Genomic DNA, 26,594 nt, shown 5'->3' on the forward strand with positions numbered 1-26,594 from the left:
TTCATTTTTCAAACTTTTTGTTGGTGATTTTTTCAGATTTTTAAAGTTTCATTTACTGTTGAGTTTCACCTAAAAATAAGTAAGATGAACTAAGCTTTCATCGATTAAGAGAGCAAGAGCAAAAGGAAACATGAAAACCCTATTTCAAGAAAGAAAATGAATTTTTCTTCATTAGTATCTTGAACGTGGAACCGTATACTCGATATTTTATTAAAAGCATATTTCTTCATCCGACTTCCGCTCTAAATATGCATTATGGGAATTGGAATACTCTGTGTCAGTGAATAAATCCAAAACATTGTGGAAAGTTTGAAGGAAACCTGGGAATTTTTCCGGAATGGATGGTGGTTTAGCTCTTGGCGAGCGAGATGTTTGACATCCGCTGTTAGAGAAAACAGTTTAATTTTCTCATGAGAACATTATCATTTGAAGAGATTTGATAAACTGAAGAAGGGTCCGAATAATTGAGACTTTTTGTTAAAATTTGTTTTCCTTTTTCGCGAAAAAACCAACGGTGCTGTGCAGTTTGCCTTTTGTTTGAGGATAAAGTGTAAGATTTAGTGAAAAGTGCTCTGATGACTTCTATTTTAAAAATAAAAACTCGATTCAATTTGAAATTTTTCTCCATTGATCGACGCGAGTGGGTTTTTTCATATATTGCTGTTTCATTTTTCATGAGGAGATGCATATGAATAGACGTTGCCTGGAGAAAATTTTTGTGGAACTTGTACTGGTTGCTCCGTCTCGCTCGCACCAGCATCTTTCTTACTGACCAGTTTTGACGAATGGATAGAGCACGCAATGGCAAGATAAGTATTATTTTTCTCCACCTTTTATGAACTGTAATGAATGAAAGTGATACAGAAGTAAAAAAAAATGGGAGGAAAATTGTTAATGTTCCATAATTCGGAAACTTCAGATGATCTTCTTTGGACTTTTGCCGGAGCAGAGTAGGTAATTGAGTAGACGAATTTGGTTAATCAGAATATTTTCTACTGATGACAATCTTATGATTAGAAAAAGGTACATGCACTGTTAGCTAGGGTTCCAGTGAAGTTTCAAGTTATAGTGTTAAAAAAATAAGAGAAGAAAGTTTCAGTAGCATTATGAAAAACCATTAATTTATGCACCATGCAGTCAAAAAAGTCAAATAAACATTGTGCTAGCTCGTTGATTTAAGTCGATTTCCAGGATTCATGGAATGATGTTGTTCTCTCTATATTTTTTTCTTTTTCTCCAGTTATCTTGCGTTATCTTACTCCGTGGAATACAGCAGTTCTCAATCTTAGAACAGCTAGAGTAAAAAAGTTTATATTCAATATTTTAATCTTGTTTTAATAACTAGACAGGTGTCATTTATTTGAAATTTATCAAAATTACCATTCCAACATAGTTTTTAGATGATGCTGCATAGAGTTCAAAAATAAAAATGAAGTAATAAAAACGTATTTATTTTTATTAAGGACCTTTTTTGACATTCGGTCCCTCGCCTTTTCCTTGTTACAAAGTAATACTATTTTTTTAATATAATTGAATGGATTTTAAATATTCTATCACTTTCATTGCCTAGAATTATTTAATTAAATCATACCTTTTTTTAAATGTTTTTCGGAAGTTCAAAATTTATCACAAATATTAAAATATTTAAAATCTACTATCAGAGTATATCATGAATATCTATGTAATTTCATATTGTCGCATAAGAATATTATCAGTAGGATCGCGACAATATTAATACAAGTAGAATTTCATCGGCTTAATATTTTGAAAACAAAAATCTAAAGAACTATGTATTTGAAAGTAAATACCTCAAATTCATTTTCAGCATAAATATTATAAGTGGGTATATTTCAGTTTCCAGTCCCCCCGAATACACTCAAATGTTTAATTCTTATTATGGTTTTATGAATTTTAAATCTATTATTTTAATTTTTTGCACATTTTGATTGATTTTCTCCGAACAATCACAAAATTAAACTAAGGCAAAAAGTTAAAGCACTGATGAGTTTCCAAAAACGATCTTAGTCAGTTATTACAACCTACATATCAAATTAAAAATTAAAAGAAGCAGAAAGGAAATTCACTTCATCCATTGACAAAACTTTTATGTTTTGTATATCTCTTCATGAGTATTCTTCGATGTTTGATAGAAGTATCTTCAATCTAAATGGTCGTTTTTTGAAACACATTAGTGTATCAGGCACAAGAATTAGGAAAATAAGTTAGTTTAAAGAAATCTAAACACTTTTTTTATTTACTTTTAAACTTTTTTTCACTGCCTCAAAGCTAGAAATAGGAGTTTCCTTAAGAAAAATCTAGAAGCATAGGAGGTGTAGAAAAACTCGATCGCACCATTCACCAAAATGGATCCTGATCTATAACCTTTCCCCTACTAACAAAACCTTTTCCATGGATATTTGAATATACACTGAGCAAAATCGGGCTATAAACAGTATTGAGAATTCTAGTATTTTTGCACTACTAGAAAATCCAATACTTTTTATTAGTGAGCGCAAAATTTTGCGCGTATAGTTTAGCGTCCCGATAAATTTTATAGGAATTTCCAATGAAAGTTATTCAATCGTAATTTGATAAAAATGATTATTCTAGACAATGAAATGAAAGTAATCCGTTCTTCTTTCGAATTTAAATAGATTTGTTATGAAAAATGAAACATCTGGGGCTTAATTGTAGCATTATAATATTTTATTGATCACATCCAACATCAATTCCACTCTGATTCATTGTGACCCACCTGAGCCGCTTCCGCCGCCTGGTGCGCTTCCGTTTTGGGAGAAAAAATGCTAATTCCGCGGCCGCGGCTGGTTCACTTCTTGTGGTGAAGATGAAAAGGAAGATGCTGCTGCGTTGATGGTCTCTTCCACCGGAAAGCAGGTAGTGCTGCGATGGAACGCTTCCGGCGGATGTCCGATGTTGGATATGCTGATGTTGCCTCTGGTGGTGATGTTGGCGTAGGCGGTACGATCGGTGGTGACTGAATGGTGTCTGGTTGTAATCGTCGCTGAGGAACTGGCAGACTGATGGTGTTTTCTTCCACCAGAGTGATGTTTACTGCTGCTGCTGTTGATAAAGTGGTGCTGGCTGTTTGTCTGGCCGGATAGTGGAGTTTTCCCTTGCATCTGCCGTACTTTGTCGAGCTGTGCGGAGGGTAGAAAAAATTGAAAATTTTCGTTTAACAAAAAGTTTTCTCTACTTACCTTCATCGCTTGTGTTGTTTACGGCCTGAGGGCTTTTATTTTTCATTTGTTGGTTTTCATCCGGAATCGTACGAGTCCATATGTCTCGTGTTTTTTTTTTCGACGACAGCAGCAGCCTACATTACACTCATGATGCGCGATATTGCGGCTGGACCTCGACTATCTGGACAAATGTTCAAGATTTAAATCCATCTCAAGCGCTTCAGTTTAGATGACGCTCTAGCTGTTGCTGATGATAGACACTAATAATCACAAGTGTGAGCCTGCTAGTAAGGAACTTACAAAACGATCGAGTCGGTGCGAATTGTTTGTAAATTTATTAGATTGCAAAATATAAATACTATTTTTAAATAAACATGTGAAAATCAATGCATTTTCTAATATATTTGATTAGGATTATTAGGATCATGATATTCATTAGATTTTCCTATACTTTTTAGTATGTTTTTCATCAACAAAATACACTTGTAGATTTTATTGGATTTTCCAATAACTTGTACAGGATAAATCATTACTTTGTATTTGAGCGATTAACTTTAAAAATTACTGAAATGACCCAGTAAATTTTATTTCCAGATTTGGTTCAGTGTAGATTCACAGACGTATAGACGGTTTCTATAGTTGGTGATTTTGACTTACCATTGTTTCTGAATTTTTCAAAATTAGGCTTTGGAATATGAAGAGACGACAGGTTGTTAATTAATCCTTTGAAGTATCCTACTAACAATCCTTTCTTCATTCCTCATTGACTACTAGGACGTGGCCGGCGCCGTTATTGATCATTTTCAAAGGGAGAGCATGAGTTTTGTGCATTGTGAATGAACTGCTAGTCCCAAGCACCATTCTTCTGGCCCTTGCACAAAACTGATGGCCTCGATCAATCACGGAGTAGCAACCATTGGCGAGGTAGAACTTGTTCTGCTTAGCCACGCCAGCGATCATGGAATATGAAGTGCGTAATTTGAACAAAGTCTAATAAAATATTTTATCTGAAGTTTTGAATGAATTATCACATCTAAGCACTTCAAGTTCAATGATTTAAGGTGGATATGAGTAGAAATAGCTAAGCTATTTCTTCATCCGACTTCCGCCTGCTGGAATTCATCATTTTAGAACATTTACCTACCTTCTTTTGCGTTCGAAAGAAAAATACAAATTTTCGAAAAATATACGGAAATCGGAATAACACGACCACTTAATAGCGTGTTTTCTCGATATAAGCTATTTCGCAACGATATCTCTTTGGCTCCTCCAAAAACAAGCTTGTTGATCAGATCGATGATTTGTTGTGTAGGTATATTTATTATTTTGATTGTATTTACCAACTTTATTACAGTTCAAATGTGAATAAAAACACTTGCATAAAATTGGACATCTTTTTTTTTGTGTCATTTATAAGTCGCTATGTTATCATGTTGTCATGTTGTATAACAATATTGTCAATTGACGCGATATCAATTAATAATCATCCCAAAAAGAGAAGTTTTGAATCTGAGTATTTTTACATTAAATAAAAAACAGTGAAAAAATCGGATCAAAAATGGTGACAAAATCGGGGATTCACTCAACAAAATTTAAAGACAGTCCGACCGGGCCCGGTTGCCCGGATTTCATTGAAAAAAGCCTGGATTTTGCTCGGATTGATTCACTTCATTCAGTAAATCAAAAAAAAATCTGTCGATAAATTTTGGGGAAAAATATTTTTTTTTAAACTTTCTTTTCTTAATTTTGGTTGAGTAATTTCTAGGGTTTGACAAAAATTGTCCGGGTATTGCCCGTATTTTGTCAGGTTTTTAAATAAAATTGCCCAAACATATCCGGCCCGGATGCGTGCTGAAAAAATATGGCAACCTTAGTCCATCTGTCACTATTTTTCCTCGTTTGTTTTTTTTTGGGACCGATGTGTTCTCTAGCTTCGAATCTTGATTAATTAATGCATAGAAATGAACATCAATGTTGCCAGATGTATTTATGTAACTTTTCTCAAGCTCGTGATAATTTCTATATTTATACACGTGCCTAGACAGGTTATCGCAAATTGGGCTTCATTTGGCCTTACTGATAGATTTTTTTTATTGATAGACTTAATCAAGAAAGTAATATTTTTTAATAAGATGTTTAAAACTAAATTCCACCTCAACCTTCGTTAAAAATTAATCATTCTTATGCAGAAAACGACACCATTAGATAGAGGTGAAGGAGAATTTTCCCGAAAGTGACCATCATTCGTGCATATCGATTTGTGCCATATTTTACGTCGATTTCATATGGAACCCCTCCCCTCTTTTCTCGAAGTGGGAGGGGTTTGTAACTTATGAGAAACAATTTCCGGCCCAACAAACCCGTCGTAAAAATTTTCACGACAATCAAACTAACCAATGACACGAAACCACTTCTGAATACGAGAAAACACTCCAGCTAGTTTCCAACGTATAATGGCTCCTACCTCACATACAGTACAGGGATGCCATTTAAAAAAATAATTCCATTTTGAAATCGTCATAGCTTTGATTGAGAGGTTAATGTTCTTGCGCAAAGTTGTTCTTTGAATCTTCAACAATAAGATGCAGCTTGAATTTGAGATCAGTGCAGCAACAGTGAGGCTATAGGATTTTTTTTAATAAAGAAATCACTTTTTCCATACTAATTTCCATTCATTTTCAATTTCAGCCACTACATTTTTTATTGAGGACAAAAGGAACCCCAAACCGTTTGATACTTTTTTTGGCCCAATTCTGACCAGTCTACTATAATACTCTTTCTGCTACGTCGTTAACGAAAATCATCTTTTCCACTTTTTTTCTAGCATTTTTGTATCCTCCGTCGATTTTTTCAAACTAAATGCTTTTTTCTGAGGAAACCGAAGCTTGTATAAAATCTCTTAAAGTATTTTTTTTCGTCGAGTTAGTTAGAAATAACGAAAAATAATTGTAAGGCCAAATCAAAACAAACAATCAGTAGAAGCTCTATTAAAAATTTGCGTTTACTAAGCCACTCCGTTATTTTCACCGGAAAGTCAAATCAAAACAAACAATCAGCAGAGGCTGTCTAAAAAATCTGCGTTTCCACCGTTAGGCCAAATCAAAACAATCAAATGCAGCCTTTAAAATCTGCGCTTTCGAATCTCTCCGTCTTATTTACCGGAGGAACAAACAATCAGCAGCAGCAGCCTTCACAATCCTCTCCGTCTAATTTACCGGAACCGGAATCATTTCTAAACAATCTGCACATCAACCTTGCAAATCTGTGCTTATCTTACCAACTACGCCATTGTGGAGATTTTACAATTCTTATGAATCTCAACTCACAGATTTACTCAGACACTTCTATCACTCACAAGAATAGATCAATGATTCACTTTGTCTTGTTCGTTTTGCCTGGTGTTGACAAAACTACAAAAGTTGCCATAGAATTTTATTCGTTTTTATTTTTCTTCAGTGTTTCCGAATACAACTATCCTGATATCGTAGTAGTTCAGTAATCGTTTCAATAAAAAAAAGTTTTGGTAAGAGGTTGTAGTTTTCTGCCGTGGTGAAACAAAATTATTCATTTTTTTTTTCAGAAAAATTCCACTTTTCCAATAATAACTATGTTAGTCAAATCTTTAATTTCTTAATGGCTCATTGAAGATACTCAAAAATTCGTTGTTCTGCATGGAAATAAAAATTTGTGGACAGCCAGTGGAGAGCCAGAACCAAAATTTTTCTACTTAGTCTAGATAAGTTGGTGCTCAAAATCTATATACCGTAAAACGGGTTAAGATTGATCACTTTTTTCAATATTTCTCGATTATTTTTTCTGTTAGGGGGTATGGGGCATGTTTCATATTTTTAAAATCAGTACTGGACTGTTATGAACGTAAAATATGGTTGCAGAATTTTTTTTGGAATACTTTAAATTTGATTTAAAAATCGATTTCGTCTTTGTTTAGAATTTTCATTCTCTATTTTAAAGTGTTCCTTATAGACTCGGAAACTAATGAACCAATCATTTTCAAAATTGGTATATCAATGTTTTTGGGGCCGGAGACTGTTCCTGAAATACTTTCAAACGGCTCCAAATTAAAAGAAGGGGGGCTCAAATACAAAATTAACAAAAATTTGATATAATTCGAACAATTTTTGGTAACTACTGCACCGATCTATGTTACATTTGATGTGTAGCCATTTTCAAGACCAAGAATGGTTTTTATAATACTTTGAAACCCCTCTAAATCCAAAGAAGGGTGCTCCCTTACAAAATTAACAATAATTTGACACTAATTCGTACAATAATGGGAAATTACTGAACCAATCAACGTGAAATTTTGTTTGAAGCCATTTTTGAGACCGGTAATGGGCTCTATAATACTTTCAAACCCATCCAAAAAAGAGTAACTCCCATGCAAAATAACCAGAAATTTTATACAATTTGAATCCAAACCGATCATGAAATTTTGTTTGTAACCGTTTTCGAGACTGAGAATGGTTTTTAATAGTTTCAAACCCCTCCAAATCCAAGAAAGGGAGGGCTCTCATACAAAATTAATTAAAAAAAATTAACAGAATTTTAACAATCCTCGTATGATTATTGGAACATTTATAAATGTAAGCGTTTTGACTTAATACATACACATTATTAACAAAAACAATGTCTTAGTGTTTTAGTGTTACGTGACTTGGTGTTATTATATTGTAGATACCTCCTATTTTTTTCTTAAGGGTGGCTCCTTCAATCTTCAAACTATAAAGTTATGTTTAGACTCAAAACAATCTAGAAGCTCAGATGCTATGAAAAGTAGTTGGCTTTAAATAATGTTGAAATTCAATGTAAAAAAGAATTGTGATTATTTTAAAATACCTATTGTTTTCTATGGTAGGGGTAGCAAAGCACACCGGGTCAGCTAGTTAATTTATAAAATCCTTGACGTGAAAAGGTGACCGCCCATAGGTGAAAACAGTAAGAGCAACGTATTTATAATTTTGCGTTGAGCTCATAAAATAAAATTGGTTAGATCTGAGAATTTATGCAATTCCAAAGTCCAAAGTCACTTTGCATCCACTGAATCAGTTGAGAAAGCCGTTATGAATTCAAACTACAATATCAGACATGTCAGACTGGCTTTTCGTTTTCAGATTGCGTGATCAAAATAAAAAAAGTGATAACTGATGAGGAACGAATGCCAAAGTAGTTTGAAACGTCAGGGAAACTGGTGTGTATTATACATATAAACAATAGCAGAATTGAATGGTTAACCATAATTCGTGAAACATTTAGATGAATATTTTCATCCGTTTGAATGTTTTCTGCCCAAATAATACTATTTTTCCACATAACGCATTTTCCTAACAATTGATTTTGCGTCTTATTGATTTGCTGTGTGACGATCATTCCGACTGAGCTCTGTAGGTTTTGAAGGGTTGATGCTTTTAGGATGCACCTGGACGTTGTTTATGGCAAACCGCACCAAGACTTACTTATTGCCATTTTTTCTTACTGTTTTACTTCTTAAAAACATTGTCAAGTCGTCTTCAACTAGGCAAATCACGTTTTTCAGGCTACTAATGGATGAATAAGATGATAGTGATAAGACAATGATTAGTCCGCCAGGGAAATCGCTGTTTGGATGATAAACGATATTTCTTTCCAGACTGAGAACACCAACATCATAATTTTCAAAATTCGTTTTATTTTTCCTCCCTCAGTTCTCTTTCGCACCACCTGTCATTAGCTACAACAACCTGTGTTGCGTTTTTTATTTCTTCTTCTGTTTTCATAAAACGGTTTTCCCCTGTTCGCGGGTTGCGGGCCGTATCACACTGTTTGTTTGTTTGTTCTTATCGTTGTTTTACTTATGATTATATTTTTAAAGGCTCATGTTAGTGTTTAAACTTACAACGTCACTGCTCTTGTCCACATCAATCTTAAAATCTATCGTTTTGTTTTGTTTTGATTTGTTTAAGTTTGTTATGTTTTGTTTTTCTTTTTTATTCTAACGTCTCTCAGTACAGTCTAATTTTTCTCTTTTCGTTTGATATTTGTTTGTTTGTTGGCGCAAGATTTTTTTTTAAGTTTTCGAACAACACAAATAACGAGAAATACCGATGAGAAATATGGGGAAAATTCAAAATGCGGACGGAGGGAAAATCGTGTCTTTTTTTGTTCAACTGGTACAGTTTGTCTTTCAATAGTATTGATATAATACTTTAATAATCGTACAACTAAAATTTTAATGGAAAGTTTAGCTCCAATAATTGAACCCTTAAACCGAGCAGAATTCAGCTGACCTTTGATGGGAAATGAAGTGAATGAATGATATTTTTGATGGTATGATTATTATGATAATGACTTTGATGATCGTGGAACATGTTTGATGTGTAAATTTTGCTATGATTTATGGAATGTTTGGGATGATTATTCGACTTCTCAAATGATGGACGATTCTATCAAAATATTCAATGATAACGATTAATGAACGAAAATGTTTGCTTTATGATAAATGGACGATTAAATTCAATGATCACAATGAATGATGTCGTTAAAATGTAGATGATCGTTAATTCCTATGAATGTATGAACAAAAGATCCTCTCATGGAAAGTGATAAATGCATCTCGTGAGAGGATCTTCAGAATATAGCTAACGAAATGGAAAATTATGAATGATGGTGATTGGTGGCATGTGCCAAAAGTGTTTTCGGGAAGTTCCCACGGCTACTTGTGGATTCGTCCGCTAGTTGGAGCCACGTGTGTTATCGAGGCTTCGCCCTAGCCGACAAACAGGCGCACACAGTCCCCCGGGTTGTCCCACAAGAAAACACCGCCACATGGCGACCGTGACATGATGATGTGATGTGATGGTTGATTGATGGGAACGTGAATGATCTCTATGAACTATGATGAATATGGGATTCAGTGGTTTCTAGGTTAGGTTAGGTTTAGCTAGGGTTAAGCTCCGTTCAGACTTTGACCGCTCGACTTTCTCCCTGGGTGATGGATTCTCCTAGGACTCGCATGGTGTTGGCATAGGAAGAGTCGATCTGGGGAATGACTTTTTCCGCCGGACGGATGTTCTTGATCAAGTCGGACAGCGATAGGAAGCTCTGGCGACCGTTGTCGATATCCCGATCGGAATGGGTCATCTCAGCCACCTCCTGGGTGATCTGTTTGAGCTTCTGCTCTACGGGAATCTTGTGATGAGGATCGGCAACAACCGGATGCTGTAGCTGTTCTTCGTCTTCCGGTTGCTCTTCCTCAGTGTGTTCTTCTGTTCCTTCCAGATCGTCCGAGTCCTGCTGGGATCGACCCTCGATTTCGTACTCCTCTTCGGCTTCCTGATCTTCCTCGTCGTGCTCTTCATCGTCATCCAGCAGAGCATCTTCCTCATCTCCTCCCTGAGATTCCTGACTGCCATCGGAAGAGCCATTCTGCGGGTGACTACTCAACAGGGCCATAATTGGAGACGTTTCCGGCACATGGGGTGGCGTCATGGTCGTCGAATGGATAACCGGAACCGGTGTGGTCTGGAGCTGCGGTACGGACGGCTGCTGAGATTCGGATTGGGCTGATGGAGTGGTGCTGATTGGACGGCTGCGGAAACAGATCAGATATCAGTCAAATATGTACGACGTCACTTCTAACATTTGGGTAAGTACACTAAAGAGATTCGTAACGTAGATTAAAGGAAAGCGGAAAAAAGGAAGCAACACCTACAAGCCGATAGTAGTTAACTGGGACTACGAGTCTTTAAAAAGGGAATGATCAACTGATTTCAGTTGTTGGGGCGAGTTTCACTAATCCCACCACTTAGGTATATCCATTGCTGCTGTTGTTGTTGTTCATTTTGAAGTAGAACTATCTATGAAGGTTTGCTTTTCAGAATCTATAGGCATAAATGAACTAACTCCAAACCCACCAACCAAACGTGTTATAAAGAAAGCGCGTATATGTTATTTTTGGTTATACATATGTGCAGGAAGAAGCTGTTGTAATTAGTAAGTTTTTATTTTATATTCTACATCTCAACCAAATTGTGATAGATTAAGCAAACAATATGAATCTTGAAGGAGGATGCTCAACACGGAAAGAATCATTCAATATCGCTAACATAAATATGTTTGTATCTTTAAAATTCTTGCGGTCACAAGCATTTGTCACGTAATAAAACTTTTCAAAAGACATTTCTCCTTACTACTTAAATCTTAAGATAGTTTGTAAATTTGTAAAAGAGCGATTACAACAATGAAATCAAATTGATCTAGTTTTTAAAATTCGGTTGGCCCTTATTGACTTTAGGATCTTCTAGGATCAGCAAAACGATTTATGATAACTGTTTTTTTTAATAAGTCAACCAAACACCAAACAGTGTAACAAATTTACATTTACAAAGAAAAATAAACTTAGAACCGTATGTGAAAAAATAATGTGAAAACCCGAAAAAAGTGTCAAAAATGTTAACGTCAAGGCAAAGAGTTGCAGTTTTATAATATCAATTTGTTTCAGTAAAATAATGCACTTTTCATGAACTTTTTTTATGTAAATAAAATTAACAAAAAAAATGGTTAGAAAATCTTGGTTTTTGTAACATTTTTAATTTTTTTTCCTCTAATTATAGACACTTTACCACGTCAGTGGCGTTCGTGTCTTAACATTTTTAAATGAAACTGTTATTTGGGATTTAAAATCAGTGTTTGGAAATCTGTCAAATTGTTAGAAAGGGGGAGTTCCTCTGTATTAAGAAAGTAGGAAAGTAGTTTAAATCTTTTATGCTCCTACTCTCACAATAATTTTTTTCTTTGTATGTAAGGTTTTGTTTTTTCGGATTTCGGTCTTATCATAAATAATCAATTATTTACCTTCATCGTGGTAGAAGCATAAGTAGGTGAATGTAATAAGATCGAAAACCGAAAACAACATAACCTAGGCTTACCAGATACTTTCAGAAAAAGTGGACATTTCATGAAAAAAGCGGGACATCGCCGTAAAAAGCAGGACATTTTAGAAATTTTTAAAAACCTAATATTTATGACCATTCCTATACATATGTATAAGTTCGTTTAGCGAAAATAGTTTATAGAAACTAATAAAATATAAATAAATGACAATTGTTCTAAAAATTTAATTCTCAAAAAACTTCCATCTTTGTATACTGCGAACACAGAAATCGAAAATGTTGTAGTTCAAAGAAAGGTTACCGAGATCACAGACAAATCAGAAATTTCATAGAATTTTGAGCAAAATTAAAGAATCTGTTCCACAGAAAACAGAGTTTTGGGAATATTCACAGAATTAAGAGATTTTTTTTTATTTTAAACGTATTTAAGTTTTTGGTGTCAATATTAATTTCGGATTTTTAGGTTTAGATTGGAAAATTTGATAAGTAAGGTCAATTGAATTGTTAAAATGTAAAAAAAACCCAAACTTCCATAAATTTTCAGTCACACTCAGAGAAATAGCGTCACAGAAAACCATGACAGTAATTTTGAGTAAAATCAAAGAAAATAAAAAAAAATTTAAAAAAATACAGAATTTTTTTGAAAACCTAGTTTCTAAGTAGTTTTAAATCCGAAATTTTAACAAAGTTTTTATATTGCCGAGCAGCCGTTTTTGATCATCTAACAAGTTTATTTAATTTAAATCTTCCATTCATTCTTTTTTTGAAATAAAATATTTTTTCACTCGAAAGTCCTGTTCTTTTTTATCCGGAATTTGATGTTTCCCTAAGTTTAACATTCAATAGATTCTGCTAGAATTCTAGAGAAACATCTTAAGGAATATCTTCTTCAATCGAAAATTATAACATCGCTAGAACGTGCTCAAAAAACGCTGCGCTTACCAGATTGCCCGTTTTTATCCGGACTTGCCGGAATATTTGACACAAAATTACGAAAAAGTTCGTTCCGGTCCGGTGCCCAGATTCCGGTGCCTGGATTTTGCACAGATTTATTCACTTTATCTCAATAATTATGAACAGTTTTTCAGAAGCCAAAAAACGATTTAAAATCTGATGATGTGCTTTTATTCATTTATCAGATTCTAGGCTTCAGCCTTTGATCCTAACTAGTTACATGATGATGAAAAAAAATATTTCCAAGTGTATTCTTTTAGATTTTTTTTTGAATAATTCGGTCGTTTACACCAAATTTTTCCGGATATTGTCTGGATTTTGCGTTGAAAATTTTGAAATCAGATGCCCGGAATTTGCCTGGTTTTGAAATAAAATTGCCCGAATTCTGACAATCTTAAATGCTTAGAATCTATCAAGTCATTTAATCTAGTCTTAAATAAACTTAAAAAAAGTTGCCTAATTTGGGAAAAACACACAATAAAACATTAGTTTTGAATGACATTGTATATACTGTATTGAACTAAGAATTTTAATTGAGTCATATTTAAGGTTTTTTCAGTATAAGTCAGTGAAACTCCATAAAAGTGTTACTGCAAACCGGGGTAAGATTAATCACTTTTTTTAATATTTCTCGATTATTTTTTCTGTTTTGTAGAATGTGGCATATTTCATATTTTTAAAACCGGAACTACTTTAAATTTGATTTAAAAATCGATTTCGTCTTCGTTTAGGATGTGATGCTTGGGGGTAACATTGATCAGTCTATATTTTGACGGTTTTAACGAGTTTTCTTGATCATAAAGGATACCTTGATAATATTAAAAAATGCTAGTTATTAATAAACTAAGGCAGTTCGTGTGTTAAGGCCGAACAACAATTAAGATCGGATCGAAAGATGGACAAAGATGCTGCATAAATTAAGGGGCTAAATTTTCAACATCTATATATATAAAAATGAATTTCTGTCTGTCTGTCTGTCTGTCTGTCTGTCTGTTCCCTATAGACTCGGAAACTACTGAACCGATTTGCGTGAAACTTGGCAGGTGGGGGTATTGGAGGCAGGGGAAGGTTCCTATTATAGTTTTAGACCCCTCCCTCTCTCATGAAGGGGGGAAGGGGCCTCCCAAACAAAAGACATTTTTTTGCATAACTCGAGAACCCACCAAGCAAATGGTATCATATTTGGCATGGGGTGGTATTTGAGAACGAGGAATATTTCGTACCCCTCCCTCCTTTCAGTGGCGTGATAGGAAGGGGGGAGGGGGGCTACCTTACAATTTTTCATATAACTCGAGAACTAATCAAGATATTGGATCCAAATTTGGCATGTGAAGGTATTTGGATACGAAAAATATTTCAATGATTATTTGAGACCCCTCCCTCTTTCCATTTGAAAGGGGGAGGGGCCTCTTTCATATTTTTTTATATTGTTCAAAAACTAATAAAGCAATTTGAACCAAATTTGGCATGGGAGGGTATTTGGATACGAAAAATATTTCTATGATAATTTGAAACCCCTCCCTCTTTCCAGTAGGGAGATATAAAGGAGGAGGGGCCTCTTTTATAGTTTTCAACATAACTAAGAAAGTAACTAAGCAAATGGAACCAAACTTGGCATGGGCGGGTATTTGGGAACGTGACATGTTCTAATGATTGTTTGAGACCCCTTCCTTCTTACAGCGGGGAGGAAGGAAAGAGGGAGGGGAGATTCATACAATTTTTATTGCATAACTCAAGAACTAAAACAGCAAATGGAACCAAATTTTCCATGGAACGACATTTGGGTACGAGAAAAGCTTCTATGAATATTTGGTATCCCTCACTCTTTCGAAGAGGTGGATAAAAAGGGGGAGGCGAGGTCTCCCTTACAATTTTCAGTATAACTGGAGAGCTGATCAAGCAAATTGAACCATATTTGACATGTGAGTGTATTTGGATACGAGAAATGTTTCTATTATAAATTGAAGCCGTACCTTTTAAGCGGTAAGATATAAAGGAAGAAGGGGGGGGGGGGGGGGGGGTTTCAATTTTTTTCCATAACTCGAGAATTAATCGAGCAAATGAAACCAAATTTGGCATCAAAAAGTATTTGAGTACGAAAAATACTTTTATGAATATTAAGTTATCACCCCTCTATTGAAAGAAGAGAACGGAAAGGGGGATGGTACTCCCTTTCAAGTTTATACAAAACTCAAAAATTTACTACGTAAATGAAACCAAATTTGGTATGGCATGGAATATAGAAAGGGAAGAGGGAAGCTTACATTTAACTTTTATTTTACAAATCCGAGAAATGGACAATACTTAACATGGAAAATCATTTTGGTATGACTCTATGATTATTTGACACATCATCCTCCTTTCAGTGAGAAGGTACATGGGAGGAGGAAGGTGAGCCCAATTCAATTTTGTCAATCAACAAATGGAAACAAATATGGCACGGAAAGGTACTTGGTTACGAGATATGTTTCTACGATTGTTATAGACTCTTATGCTTTACAGTGTAGAGAGGGAAAGAAAGAAAGGGGTCCATACAATTTTTTTGTAAAGCTTAAATACTTATCAACCAATGGAACTATATTTGATATAAGAGGATTTTTGGGAACGAAAAAAATATTTATTAAAGATTACAATCTCCATTCAGCAGGGGGTGAAGGGAAGGACAGAAGAGGGCTCTCTAATCAGTTTTTTAGCATAAATCCAGAACATATCAAGCAAAAACAACCATACTTTATAAGTTAGATTACTTACGAACGATTAATTTGGGACCCTTATTTTTTAGGGCGAAACTTAAGGAAACAGATGAAAATTATCAGATCTTTAAAACAAATTTATAAATCAAGATTCAGAATATATGTTATGGTTTGTGTTGCAATTTGAAACTCCAGCTGAATCTCTCATTTTATAGTGGTTGCTTATTAATTTCGTCATAATTTGATTTAAAATAATACCAAAAACAATAAAAATTTGAATGATTTCTGAAAATATCATTTGATTCTGAAAGGTGTAGCAAAGCACACCGGGTCAGCTAGTTACTTATAAAATTTTAACTACAAAAATGATAATTTGCCTTCTAGGCCCTTGCACTATTCCCCTTTAAATTTTTCTTTCAAATTTTACCATTTGATAGCGTTTCTAGACTGGCTAACTCTTTGAAAACGTCCCTATTTTTAAAATATCAAAAATTTACCTTGAAATACCACAAAAACTGCGCCAAAACCATAAATTAACTGAGGAAAAAGGTTGAACTGTCTTATAAATTAACCTGCTGCTCCTTTACGCTTTGATTTCATCAGGAAGGGTGTTTGTTTACTAGCCTTCGAAAAAAGCAGATATTTCAACATTTTGGAAAAACAGTTTTACTCACATTTGAACTTTTGTAAAACTTTTTTTCAATTTTATACTTCGTAATTGATGATTATGTGGAAAATTTTATGTTGATCAAGCTACCCCGGCGATTAATGTTACCTCGGTTTACGGTACCTTTTTAATTTTCACATTCTTAACGGTGAATGTCATGTTCTTTAAGTAAGAACATTATTAGTTTTGAAAATCATCAATGGATAAAAGAAGATTAGAAAAAAGACAGGATTTGAAAATGATCGAAACGAGATTTATATGAAGCGTTTTCATCAAGTTCGGACCAACTAGGACCAAAGGTAGAATAGCAGAGGATTCAGTTCACCACAAAAGCTTTGTGCGGGACGGCAACAGGTCATTTTCTTAAAAAGCGGAACATGTCCGTAACATAAATAATCTCAAAACTATCACCGGTCGTAAAATAAAATTATATTAGGATGGCAAATTTCTGTTTTTTATATTTTTTTTATTTTTGATTAAGAAGAAGGAAATCAGAAGTAATGAAGCAGAACTCCACAATTCAACTGCTATTTTAAGTCTGGGGATCAGTCTGTGATAATGTTTTTAAAATCTTCATAGGATTAGCATTCAAATTAAATTTTAATCTTCGATATCATTTTTTGATCCATTTTCCAGTGCCGTAACAAACATTTTTAACATAAAAATCCAAACCATAATTTGCATCTGATTTTTTTTTTCATTTTCAGAATGTTATAATTATCTTAATCTGATTCTGCTAACAATTTTGAAACAATTTTCAAGAATTCCTATCCAGTGTCAAAAATTAACGAGTCATGTTGAATTCCATTTAAATTTTTTAAACATAACGTGCATGAAATTATCTTTAAATCAGCATTTAAAAAATGAAACGATAGTCTTACTAAATCATCACCCATATTTACTTAAAAGTTGTTATTATGATTTAAAACAGCTCTTCTGAATTCTCGATTACATTTCTGAATCTAAATTGAAAATTTTTGTCAAAATCCCTCAACTAAAACTTTCGTAACCATTTGCACACCTCGATAAAATTTGGCGATTGAAATGGAACTTAAAAATTTTTGTTTTTCCTTAAAAATTCCTGATTTTAAAATTTATGGAATGCTGCTTAAAAATTTTCGTACAACACTAAAAAAAACGCTATAAGTGAATATTTGTTGTAAAGCCATTATTTTGATAAAAATTGATTTTTGTTGCAAATAAGAAGAAATTCCTCAAATGAAACTTACTTGAAACTTTAAGAAATTCACTTTGGAATTTGGATTTCAAATAATGCATTGAAATCCTAAAAAAAAAAAAAACAAAATAAAATACAGGTCAGACTCGATTCTACGTTCCTCCCCATTTTTTTTCGGATTAATCGAATCCGAGGGATGATCGAGTCAGAAAATTTTACCCAAGAAAACTTCTTTTATACTTTTCAAAATGTGTAAAAGGGTATAAAATGCTTTTTAAAAATACACCTACGTTATTGTTTACAATTTGACATAAATAGTCTGCATGCGCAATGAAACTTCAACTTCGAACTTTCATAAAATTTACTCTGAATATTTTTTTTGATCATATTTTCTTCAAATGATGAATCAACTAACAAACAATTACTTTATAAAATTTGACATCTCTATCAGCTACTCGAGGTACAGAAATTCTACGAGAATCGAACTGTTAACATTTGAACTGAAATATGTTAGAAATCACGCAATGCTCATTTTTGAAATTTTTATAGGGAGTTCTCAAACACAAAACTATCATGTGTTGAATTTTTGAAAAAATTAAAGGTTTGGTCGTCCGGTAAAATATTTCGGGCTTGAGCTGAAATTGCTATTACTGTATCGAGAAATTGGAGGAGGTGGAGTGAAAACATATTGTTTCCACGATCCTTTCAAAAATTTATACAATTCGCATTTTTCAGTTCAAATAAAAAATTGTGTACTTCGCATAACTTTTGATTCAACTGATTTAGTTATTCAAAAATTATCATTGAAATTGTCATTCTGAGAGACAGATTTCATTGGAATACCGTTCAAGAAGAAGACTTTCAGATTGATGTGATGAATGATGACGAAATTATGAGTGCTGTGAATCTCAATATTGATTCTTCAATCTTTTATGGCGATGATACCTTTTCGAAAAACGCAAATTTCTTCGTCAAATATCGCCAATACCTCGGCGTAGGATGGATTTGAAATCATTATCCCTCGGACAATCTGAGTTGTGGAAATTGCGTGAAGAATCTTGAAGTTCAAGCGTAAATTTAATTATTTGTTGAAAAACTTTTTGTTCTTTAGTTGCAATAACATGCACTTTCAAACGAGGGCAAAATTATTGATTTCTTATTTATTTTTAATTTTAATATTATAACGAAAAAAAATTTGAACGGATAATTGAATCACGGATAATTGAGGCACCGGATAATCGAGTCTACGTAGAATCGAGTCCACCCTGTAATAATCTCGTGTGATAAGAACTCTTGATTAGTTATCATTTTTTAGACAGTTTAAATTTTTTCGGTGTTTCGGTTTCTGTTCAGATCTTTTCAACCATACTGTCATAAATTCCTGACTAAGCATTTCCGATTTTTCGAATTTGAGCCAGCTTTTTCAGACCTCAATAGAAATTCAAGTCATATCAAACTAAATTCAGTTCATCAGATTTTTCCATCTTATACCCTTAAAATTCAAAAGAAAATCTCAACTTAAGTAGGTAGTGTTGAGTAGGTAGGGGTAAGATTTAAAAAAAAAATTAATCACCTGATAGGTAACTAGATAAAATTTTGATGGATACTGATACTGAGCAATGAAATGTTTTCTTTAATTCAAATCAAATTACATAAATTCTAAGAAAGCACCTGAATTTGGAATCCTAATTATGAATCTAATTTAAGAATCGAAACTTATAACCCCTCATGAAAAATGTTGCCCCAATTGTGACAATGAGAAAAATAATTTGATTATTCTTTTAATAGAGTCATATTTTAATGCCAGTTTTTACGTAACATTAAACCAACTGCTTCCTGTTTTGATGGTTTCAAGAAAGGAAGAAAGCATTATACCGTGAACTGAAACTCATAGTAAACGCCTGAAAGTGTTTGAAATTTTCGGTATAGAGCTAGTAAGCTTAGGTTCGGGTGTGTTAGCTCAAGCTTAAGCTAATCCTATCATCCCGCCAGCCCTTATTCAGGGAGGTACAAAGTCAGCTGAATATGTTTATCCTGATTAATGAGCCAAGGATTGCCCCGAACATACTTGCTCCTGATTAGGCTTAGCTGGGTCTGGTAGGACAATGTACGTTGTAACACTCCATGACAGTGTCACAGACACACATTCAACCGAGTGTCAAACCTATCCGCAGCTGGTAGTTCCCTACATCTTTATTTGGTTACGGAAATTAATATCCCTACCATTGACAACATTTTCCGGGCAGCAGGTTAGAGATTTGATGGCGTTCTACTGGCACGATATGAGTGGATTTATGGGGCTTGATTTGCGAAAAGATTCCCGTTTTCGGGGGTTCAGATAAATTAATGAAAACGTATTTTCGCTTCCAGCTGCACACTGTTAGCTAGAAGGTTTATTGAAATAACAGCACGGGGTAAAAGGTGATGAAAGGAAAGGTTGGAAAGCGATAAAATCGTCGGTGATGTCTCCTGGTCCAGATAGTGGCTCCAGAGAGAGATCTCTGATAAATGGGTAAAAAGCTAACGGGGGGGGGTGGGATTGTTGATTGAGGATTTTATTGGGTTCGGTGGGCGGTTAATGGTGGTTTGGCCTTTTTAACGAGTTATAGCAGAAAGAATCCATTCGAAGATCATAAGGCGCTTGAAGGTTGAAATCGTTTAATTGGCACTTTGGCAGATTTTAGATGACAAACATCAGACAAGAGATAAGTAGCAGCAGTAGTAAGCCTCCGTCGACCGAGAAAATGTTATTGGAAAAATACTTTAATTGGATAGTAAAGCGACCAACGGAAGGGGAAAAAAGGTTTGATGCGATATTCCTACGCAATCTTTGTCATTTCAATGAGAGCAAAACAAAGTCGTAAATCAATTCGATTGATGCCGAAATGATCATTGAATGTTAAACACATAAATTAAATTGACATTCTTTACAAACAAGGGTTAAAAAAGGCTTTGATCAGATAATTCAATATGTATGAAAAATAAACCAGATTAAAGTATCTGGTTAGATGATTATAATTCAATGGTCATCAAAATGATAAACTTTTAATTCGATGAACCAAGTAAATAATAAAGGTTTTAAAGAAAACACAAGTATGCTAGTTTTTCTTTAATCAATTTAAACAGGTCTACAAAACAAACTTTTGTCTGTAGTTTTATGAACCTGATGCTTGTAGAGGATATAGATGGAAAAGTAGAAGATAAAGAGAACATTTTCCGTTCAGAACTTTTTCTGTTTTGTATGCATATGGATGCTCAATTCTATTTAATTTCTTTATCTTCTACTTTTCCATCTATATCCTCTACATTCCTATTTACCTCTACTCTTTATTATTTAAACGCTGAATACATACACTCTATTAGTCTTTCTCTTAAAATATATTTGATGAGAATACTGGTATATGTGCTTTTCTCACATCGTGATTGGAATCTTTCGATTGCTTTGATTCAGTAGAAATAATCAACCAAGTAGGTTAACAACACATGTAAGGGTAAGGAATGTTTTCGAGAACACTGAACAGAACTATCGAATTTTCCTATTCAATTCTTTATATAAAGAAAAATATCAAAATCATTAAGTTTTCTTCAGTTTTTGTTCAGGAGTGTTATGAATGATATATATTTTTAGGTTAATTTGATTTTCCGTCGTTATCAAAATGAACAGATAACTTTTTTCAATAATAAAGTTTATCGTACTATTTTTGTCTTTATCCCTTTTCTTGATACTTTCACTGAAAGCATGTTCAGAGATGTTTGAATTAAAAATTAAAAATAATAAAGAAGATTTGTACTTCTTTTTAATGTTTCTTCTTTAAATTGTAATTCAAAGCTAATCCCAAATTTAGTTCAAATTTGAATTTTTACTTTATTAAACTAAGCATAAATTTTCTATCAAAATATCTGTTACAAGTTTTTGTTATTGCTTTTAAAAAAAGAATATACAAATTTTTCGAAAAATGACTAACGATTACTTTTTTTTAAAAAAGCTTGTTTTTTTTAGATTAGCTATGGAAATAATTTCAACCATTTATTAGTGTACAATTCAAATGTATGGAAAAATTTAACAAAATATTGAAAAAGTGAATTAATAGTAAGCAGTTTTCAATATTTAATAGGCAAACATTCCGGGCTAATTCTATCAAGCAAACCAAGGAACCAAAAATTAAGGTTGTCATATTATGGAATCAGTTCATTCACAAAAAATCTTTTCATTCAATCATTCTTTTAATATTTTTAACATCCAGGATTCCTTTTCGCTTTTCAAACAAGATAAATATTTTTTGTAGGTAGACAATTATTTATTTATGTTAAAATTCTTAAAATTGTGGAAACCATTGGTCTAAAAAGAAAAAAGATATATAATGCAGTCAACTGTATTTAATACACAGTGAGCGAAACAAGAATAATACTCTGTTGATGCTTATGTTTTTTTTTCATATTCAAAATTAAATCAGAATGTTCATTTCACTATTTCACGTAACTTTTATGAAGATATTGAGCAGTTCGATACAGTATTTGGGGGAACTTGTCTACTACCGGACTCTTAAGGTTTTTTTTAGCAATAACTTTAAAAATATATTTTTGCAAATGTTGGTTGCCCAACTGATTTGAGGAGTATCAATATTATTATCACTAAATAATATTTAAAAAAAAAAAAATTTACAGCATATTCATGTGGTAAGAGAAATCATGTTATGTTAGTTTTCACTTATTTCCAAAGTGTTGTCTATGGCCGGACACTACGAATTACTTTACCAAAGTTGTCATCAATGGCACAAAAAAGCAGCAAAATGACTTAAATCACTTGCACAGGTCTTATGCATGAGTACGGCTTTTTGAATACTGTTCATTCTATGAAGCCTTTCATAAAAGTTTTTTAGACAATCCAGAATGGAGCATTTGTTCCGAAAAAACTAGAGAAAAATTGTCTAAGACTGGACAGATAAGTTTAATGTTTCTCAGAAGACCAAAATATTTTAGTTTTTGAGTCCGTATCTTCTGCTAACCATTTGAGAGTGCTATTGGGATGTAAAAATTAAAGCTTCAAGTGAAATCATGCTTCATTTTGAATATTTTTTTGTCTATTTTAAATTTTCCTAATATTTTGTTTGAATTTCAGGTTTGATATCTTTTATCTACTGTAGTCGGAAGATAACTAATCAATGATGACGTTTATGTGCAGTCAACATTTTATAAGCCGTACTACTAGGCTAAAACTTTCGACGCCTATCATTGATTTACCTTCACAGATTGGACAACCATATTTCAAACACTATATCAGGCTGCTAATTAATTTATTTCAATGGTGTTGAAACATTATTAGGATCATTCGATTTAGAAAAAATCAATGTTGTCCGGCCATAGGCAGTTTCCGGCAATAGACAAGTTCCCCCTATAGCTCATATGTCAAATTCCTTAGTGCTAGAGGAAAATCTCCTGAAAACTCCTTTATAACCTTAGAAAAAGCCGAAATAGGCAGGGATCTATTCAAGATCGTAGAGACATTATTAGAGTGATTATTAGATTATTTCCAGATCGTTTTTACGGTACCGGGAATCAGGAAATCTGATCATCCTATTCCCGGGAAAAATTGAAAAAGGAGACTATAATCCCTCTCTAGTACATACGAAGTCATGGATATATGGTTTTCTGTACTCACATATTTTTCAGCCTAATTTTGTATTGCAAAACCTATAAAACTATTTAAATACCGTCAAACGAGGCATAATGCAACAGCAGGGTTAGATGCAACATTTGAATACCACGTCACTTATTCAATTTTTATACTATTATAATGTAATTGTAAATGATGATGACATAGTTTCTCACCTTGTGAGATAGTTTTTTTTAAAAGTATTTGATTCTGATAGAAAATTTAAATCGAGCAACAGATGAACAAATTATTACATTTTTCGATGCCGTAAAATCCATAATCCAGTATGAGGGATTGACTCAATGATACCATCTACAACCTTTATATTGCTTTTATTTTCCTATACCAACTCTGTTGGGGTAAAAATATTTTTTGAACAATCAACAATTTTTTTTAAATAAATATTTTTATAATTAATTTACCAGTCTAGGCTAAAATGCATCAAAATGCTAATCAAAGATTAACCTTTAATATCTCGTTTCCTTGTGCTGGAATATTATTGTTATGCATTACACGTTCATTATTTTCAAAATTTCATCCATCCAAACATTAATTTTTATGATTACTGATAGTAGGTTTTTTTGTTGTATTTTTTACCCCTAAATGTATGCAGCACCCTTATTCTTTTCTCTTTAAAAACTTTTTTGACAAAAAAAAAACGGTTTTTTGCACCTCATCCCTTTCCATAGTAGGGTTTCGCATAATTTTGAAGATTTAAAAATAACTGGTGAAACCGATAATTTTTCTAATTACGTCAATTTGATGTTCCATCAACCTTAAAACTTTTGATGTGCAAGTGGTATGATTGTGTGTGGACATTAAGTTTTTAGAAGCAATTGAAGTTGAAAAGTGTTCCATGATGCCCCAGTTGACAGTACCTCATAAATTCAATTTGAAACCTTTAACCCTTTAATGCATAATGTTGTTTAAAAACAACAGTGAAAAAAGTCAACTTGTGTGCATTTCTTCTCAAATAACTTACATATGATTGGAAAATTAGTTTAAACAACATCCTGAGCTGATAGCTCGGATTATACGTGCTGTAAAAATTCTGGCAACCTCCATTTATGAGCTCCTGGCAAACAAAAAGAAAGTTTATCAAATGGCTCAAGGCAGGCATCAGACTGAGTCAATTTAGGGCCATTTTTTTTTAAACTTTGAGGTCTGGAGGCTTCAAAGATTCGTTTGTTTAAAAACTGATCAATTTTATTTGCCGAATTTTTAAAGAAAAGTTTTCATGAGTAAATCTTAACATTCAGGATTGTACGGAAAAACTATGTTCTGCAAAACAAACATGATCTTTCTTCTTACTATTGAAGACGTTTTATCGCTGTTGTCCAATTTAAGAATTATAAAGAAGTTCTTCTGATATAGAACTTTGTCTAAGACCTCAACTTTGTATCATTTAGTTACATATTACAAAATAGTGGATGCAATTTGAGTCAAAACAAAAATTTTAGACCTTAGGACCTAAGAAATTAATCCTCTCACGAGCCCACATATGGTCCCAAATTTTTTTACATTTTTTAGCTTTATTCAGTACCCACTTTAAAAAATATCGAACTATTTTAATGCATAACAAATACAATTGCCATTTATAAAAACAAACAAAGTGTTATTATTCAAACAATTAAAGCTATTTAAAAAACAATTTTAATTCTTTAATTGGCATAATTTTTTTAGTAAGAGATCATAAAAGTAATTTTCACGATAAAAAAAACTCAACGAAATCATAATTCATGCAGAAAAACACTCAAAATCGACAGTACAACATTACATGCATGTTTCTAAGGACATACATAAGCATAGAGACTCGAAATAAAATTCAAACATCCAAAATTTGAAATTAAATTGAAGAATAAAAAAATTAAGAAATTCATACTTGTACAAAGCCATAACAATGTCAAAATACAAAAAAATCAAATTTGTATTTAAATGCTTTATAAGTTAAGTAATATTCCCTTAAATTAAATTCCACATTTAAATGATAAAAACTCGAGAGCTCACATTTAAAGTTCAAGAAAAAAAAATTACCTATTTGAACATAAACATATAAAAAGGCCAAACTTCACCTTAAAGTAAATTTAAAAATTAAATTTTAAATTAAAAATTTAAAATTTTAAAATTCAATTTTAAAATTTAAAGAATAAGACAAAATATAAAAGTTTTACATGCAGAGATAATTGAGTCTTAAAAATACAAATAATCGAGGCCTACCTTTAAAATGAATTTGACCCAAAAATACAGAAGCAAGTTTTTGGAGATAAAATGTAGTTATTTGTAAGTAAATGATTAAAACTAGTGACTTTAGTGACCAAATTTGAAAAAAGACTGGTGAATGACCAGCTTAAAAAAGTGACAAAATTACTAAAAGTGACCTACTTCTAGTCCTGCATAATTCTTCCAATTTGGGTACTGTAATTTTCCGAAATAAAGATCGGTTTATTTCGTTCGGGAATTCCCAAGATTTTTCCATCGTTGCCTGGGATTCGGGAATCCCCGAAAATGTTTCATTCCCAAGAATTCTCGGTCGGGAAATTCCGATATGGAAACTCTAATTATTAAACATTATTTCATATTCACTTTAGCAAAGTAAATTTTAGGAAGTTATTGTCGGATTTTACGAATCTCAATTCAGAGAATAAGCAAACACGTCTGTCGCTCACAAGAATAGATCAATGATTGACTTTGTTTTATTTGTTTTGCCTAGTGTTGCCAAAATAACAAACTTTGCCATACAAAATTATTTTATTTTTTTTTATCTTCAGTGTTGCCGAAAATTATTTTATTTTATACTTAATTTAATTTATTTTCTGCATATCCTTCATGTTATGTCTACTGTTATCTTGTACTAAATAATGTTATTTCGCACCCTTTTATTCATATTTCTGGTGATCAATGACAATTGCTTTATCAAAAATAAAACTTTTTCTTGAATTTTCCGTTGAAATCATGCGTTTAATCATAAAAAAAACTAAGAAACACGTTGGGTCTTTGATTGTTTATCAAGCACCTTAATATATACTTCACATGCAATTAACAGAGACGACTGAACTCCTGTTTATAGGCAACAAAATTATTTATTTAGGACGAGGGAATCGAACGAATGATGATCGAACAAACTTACAAACCAGTTCGAATGAAAGAGCTTTATTTTCTGTAGTTAAATTTGTTTAAGGATTAATTTTCAGCACATTTCAACATTTGAACCTCTTCAATGTAGGTATTTGGAAAGGCTCTTGACCAGCCATTTTCACTGAAACGAACTAAATCTCTGATATCCTTCATTTCATAAAGAAGAAGCAGGAAGTCATTCGTCATCGGTCGGCACCACAAGCTAATCGAATGTGGTCCATGCTTGG

General features: G+C 32.9%; 2 protein-coding genes across 10 annotated transcripts in view; both read right to left on the minus strand.

Moving 5' to 3' along the window:
• Positions 1-2,430: 2,430 nt before the first annotated feature.
• LOC129757319 (uncharacterized) lies at positions 2,431-3,425 on the minus strand. The gene is made up of 2 exons (XM_055754502.1): positions 3,219-3,425; positions 2,431-3,158 (listed from the first exon to the last, which is right to left on the minus strand). Exons 1-2 carry the CDS (start codon positions 3,222-3,224, stop codon positions 2,805-2,807), a joined length of 360 nt encoding a protein of 119 aa, XP_055610477.1. The 5' UTR covers positions 3,225-3,425; the 3' UTR covers positions 2,431-2,804.
• A 5,441-nt stretch (positions 3,426-8,866) lies between these two features.
• LOC129751042 (uncharacterized) overlaps positions 8,867-26,594 on the minus strand; it is a 525,666-nt gene continuing 507,938 nt past the window's right edge. For all 9 annotated transcript variants that reach the window (XM_055746303.1, XM_055746299.1, XM_055746304.1 and 6 more), the window contains exon 6: positions 8,867-10,785. In XM_055746303.1, the coding sequence (XP_055602278.1) occupies positions 10,155-10,785 (631 nt within the window). In that variant the 3' untranslated portion in view covers positions 8,867-10,154. The remainder of the gene's footprint in view (positions 10,786-26,594) is intronic.

The sequence above is a fragment of the Uranotaenia lowii genome, chromosome 3 (assembly GCF_029784155.1).
Source record: "Uranotaenia lowii strain MFRU-FL chromosome 3, ASM2978415v1, whole genome shotgun sequence".
In the NCBI taxonomy this organism is placed as follows: Eukaryota; Metazoa; Arthropoda; class Insecta; order Diptera; family Culicidae; genus Uranotaenia; species Uranotaenia lowii.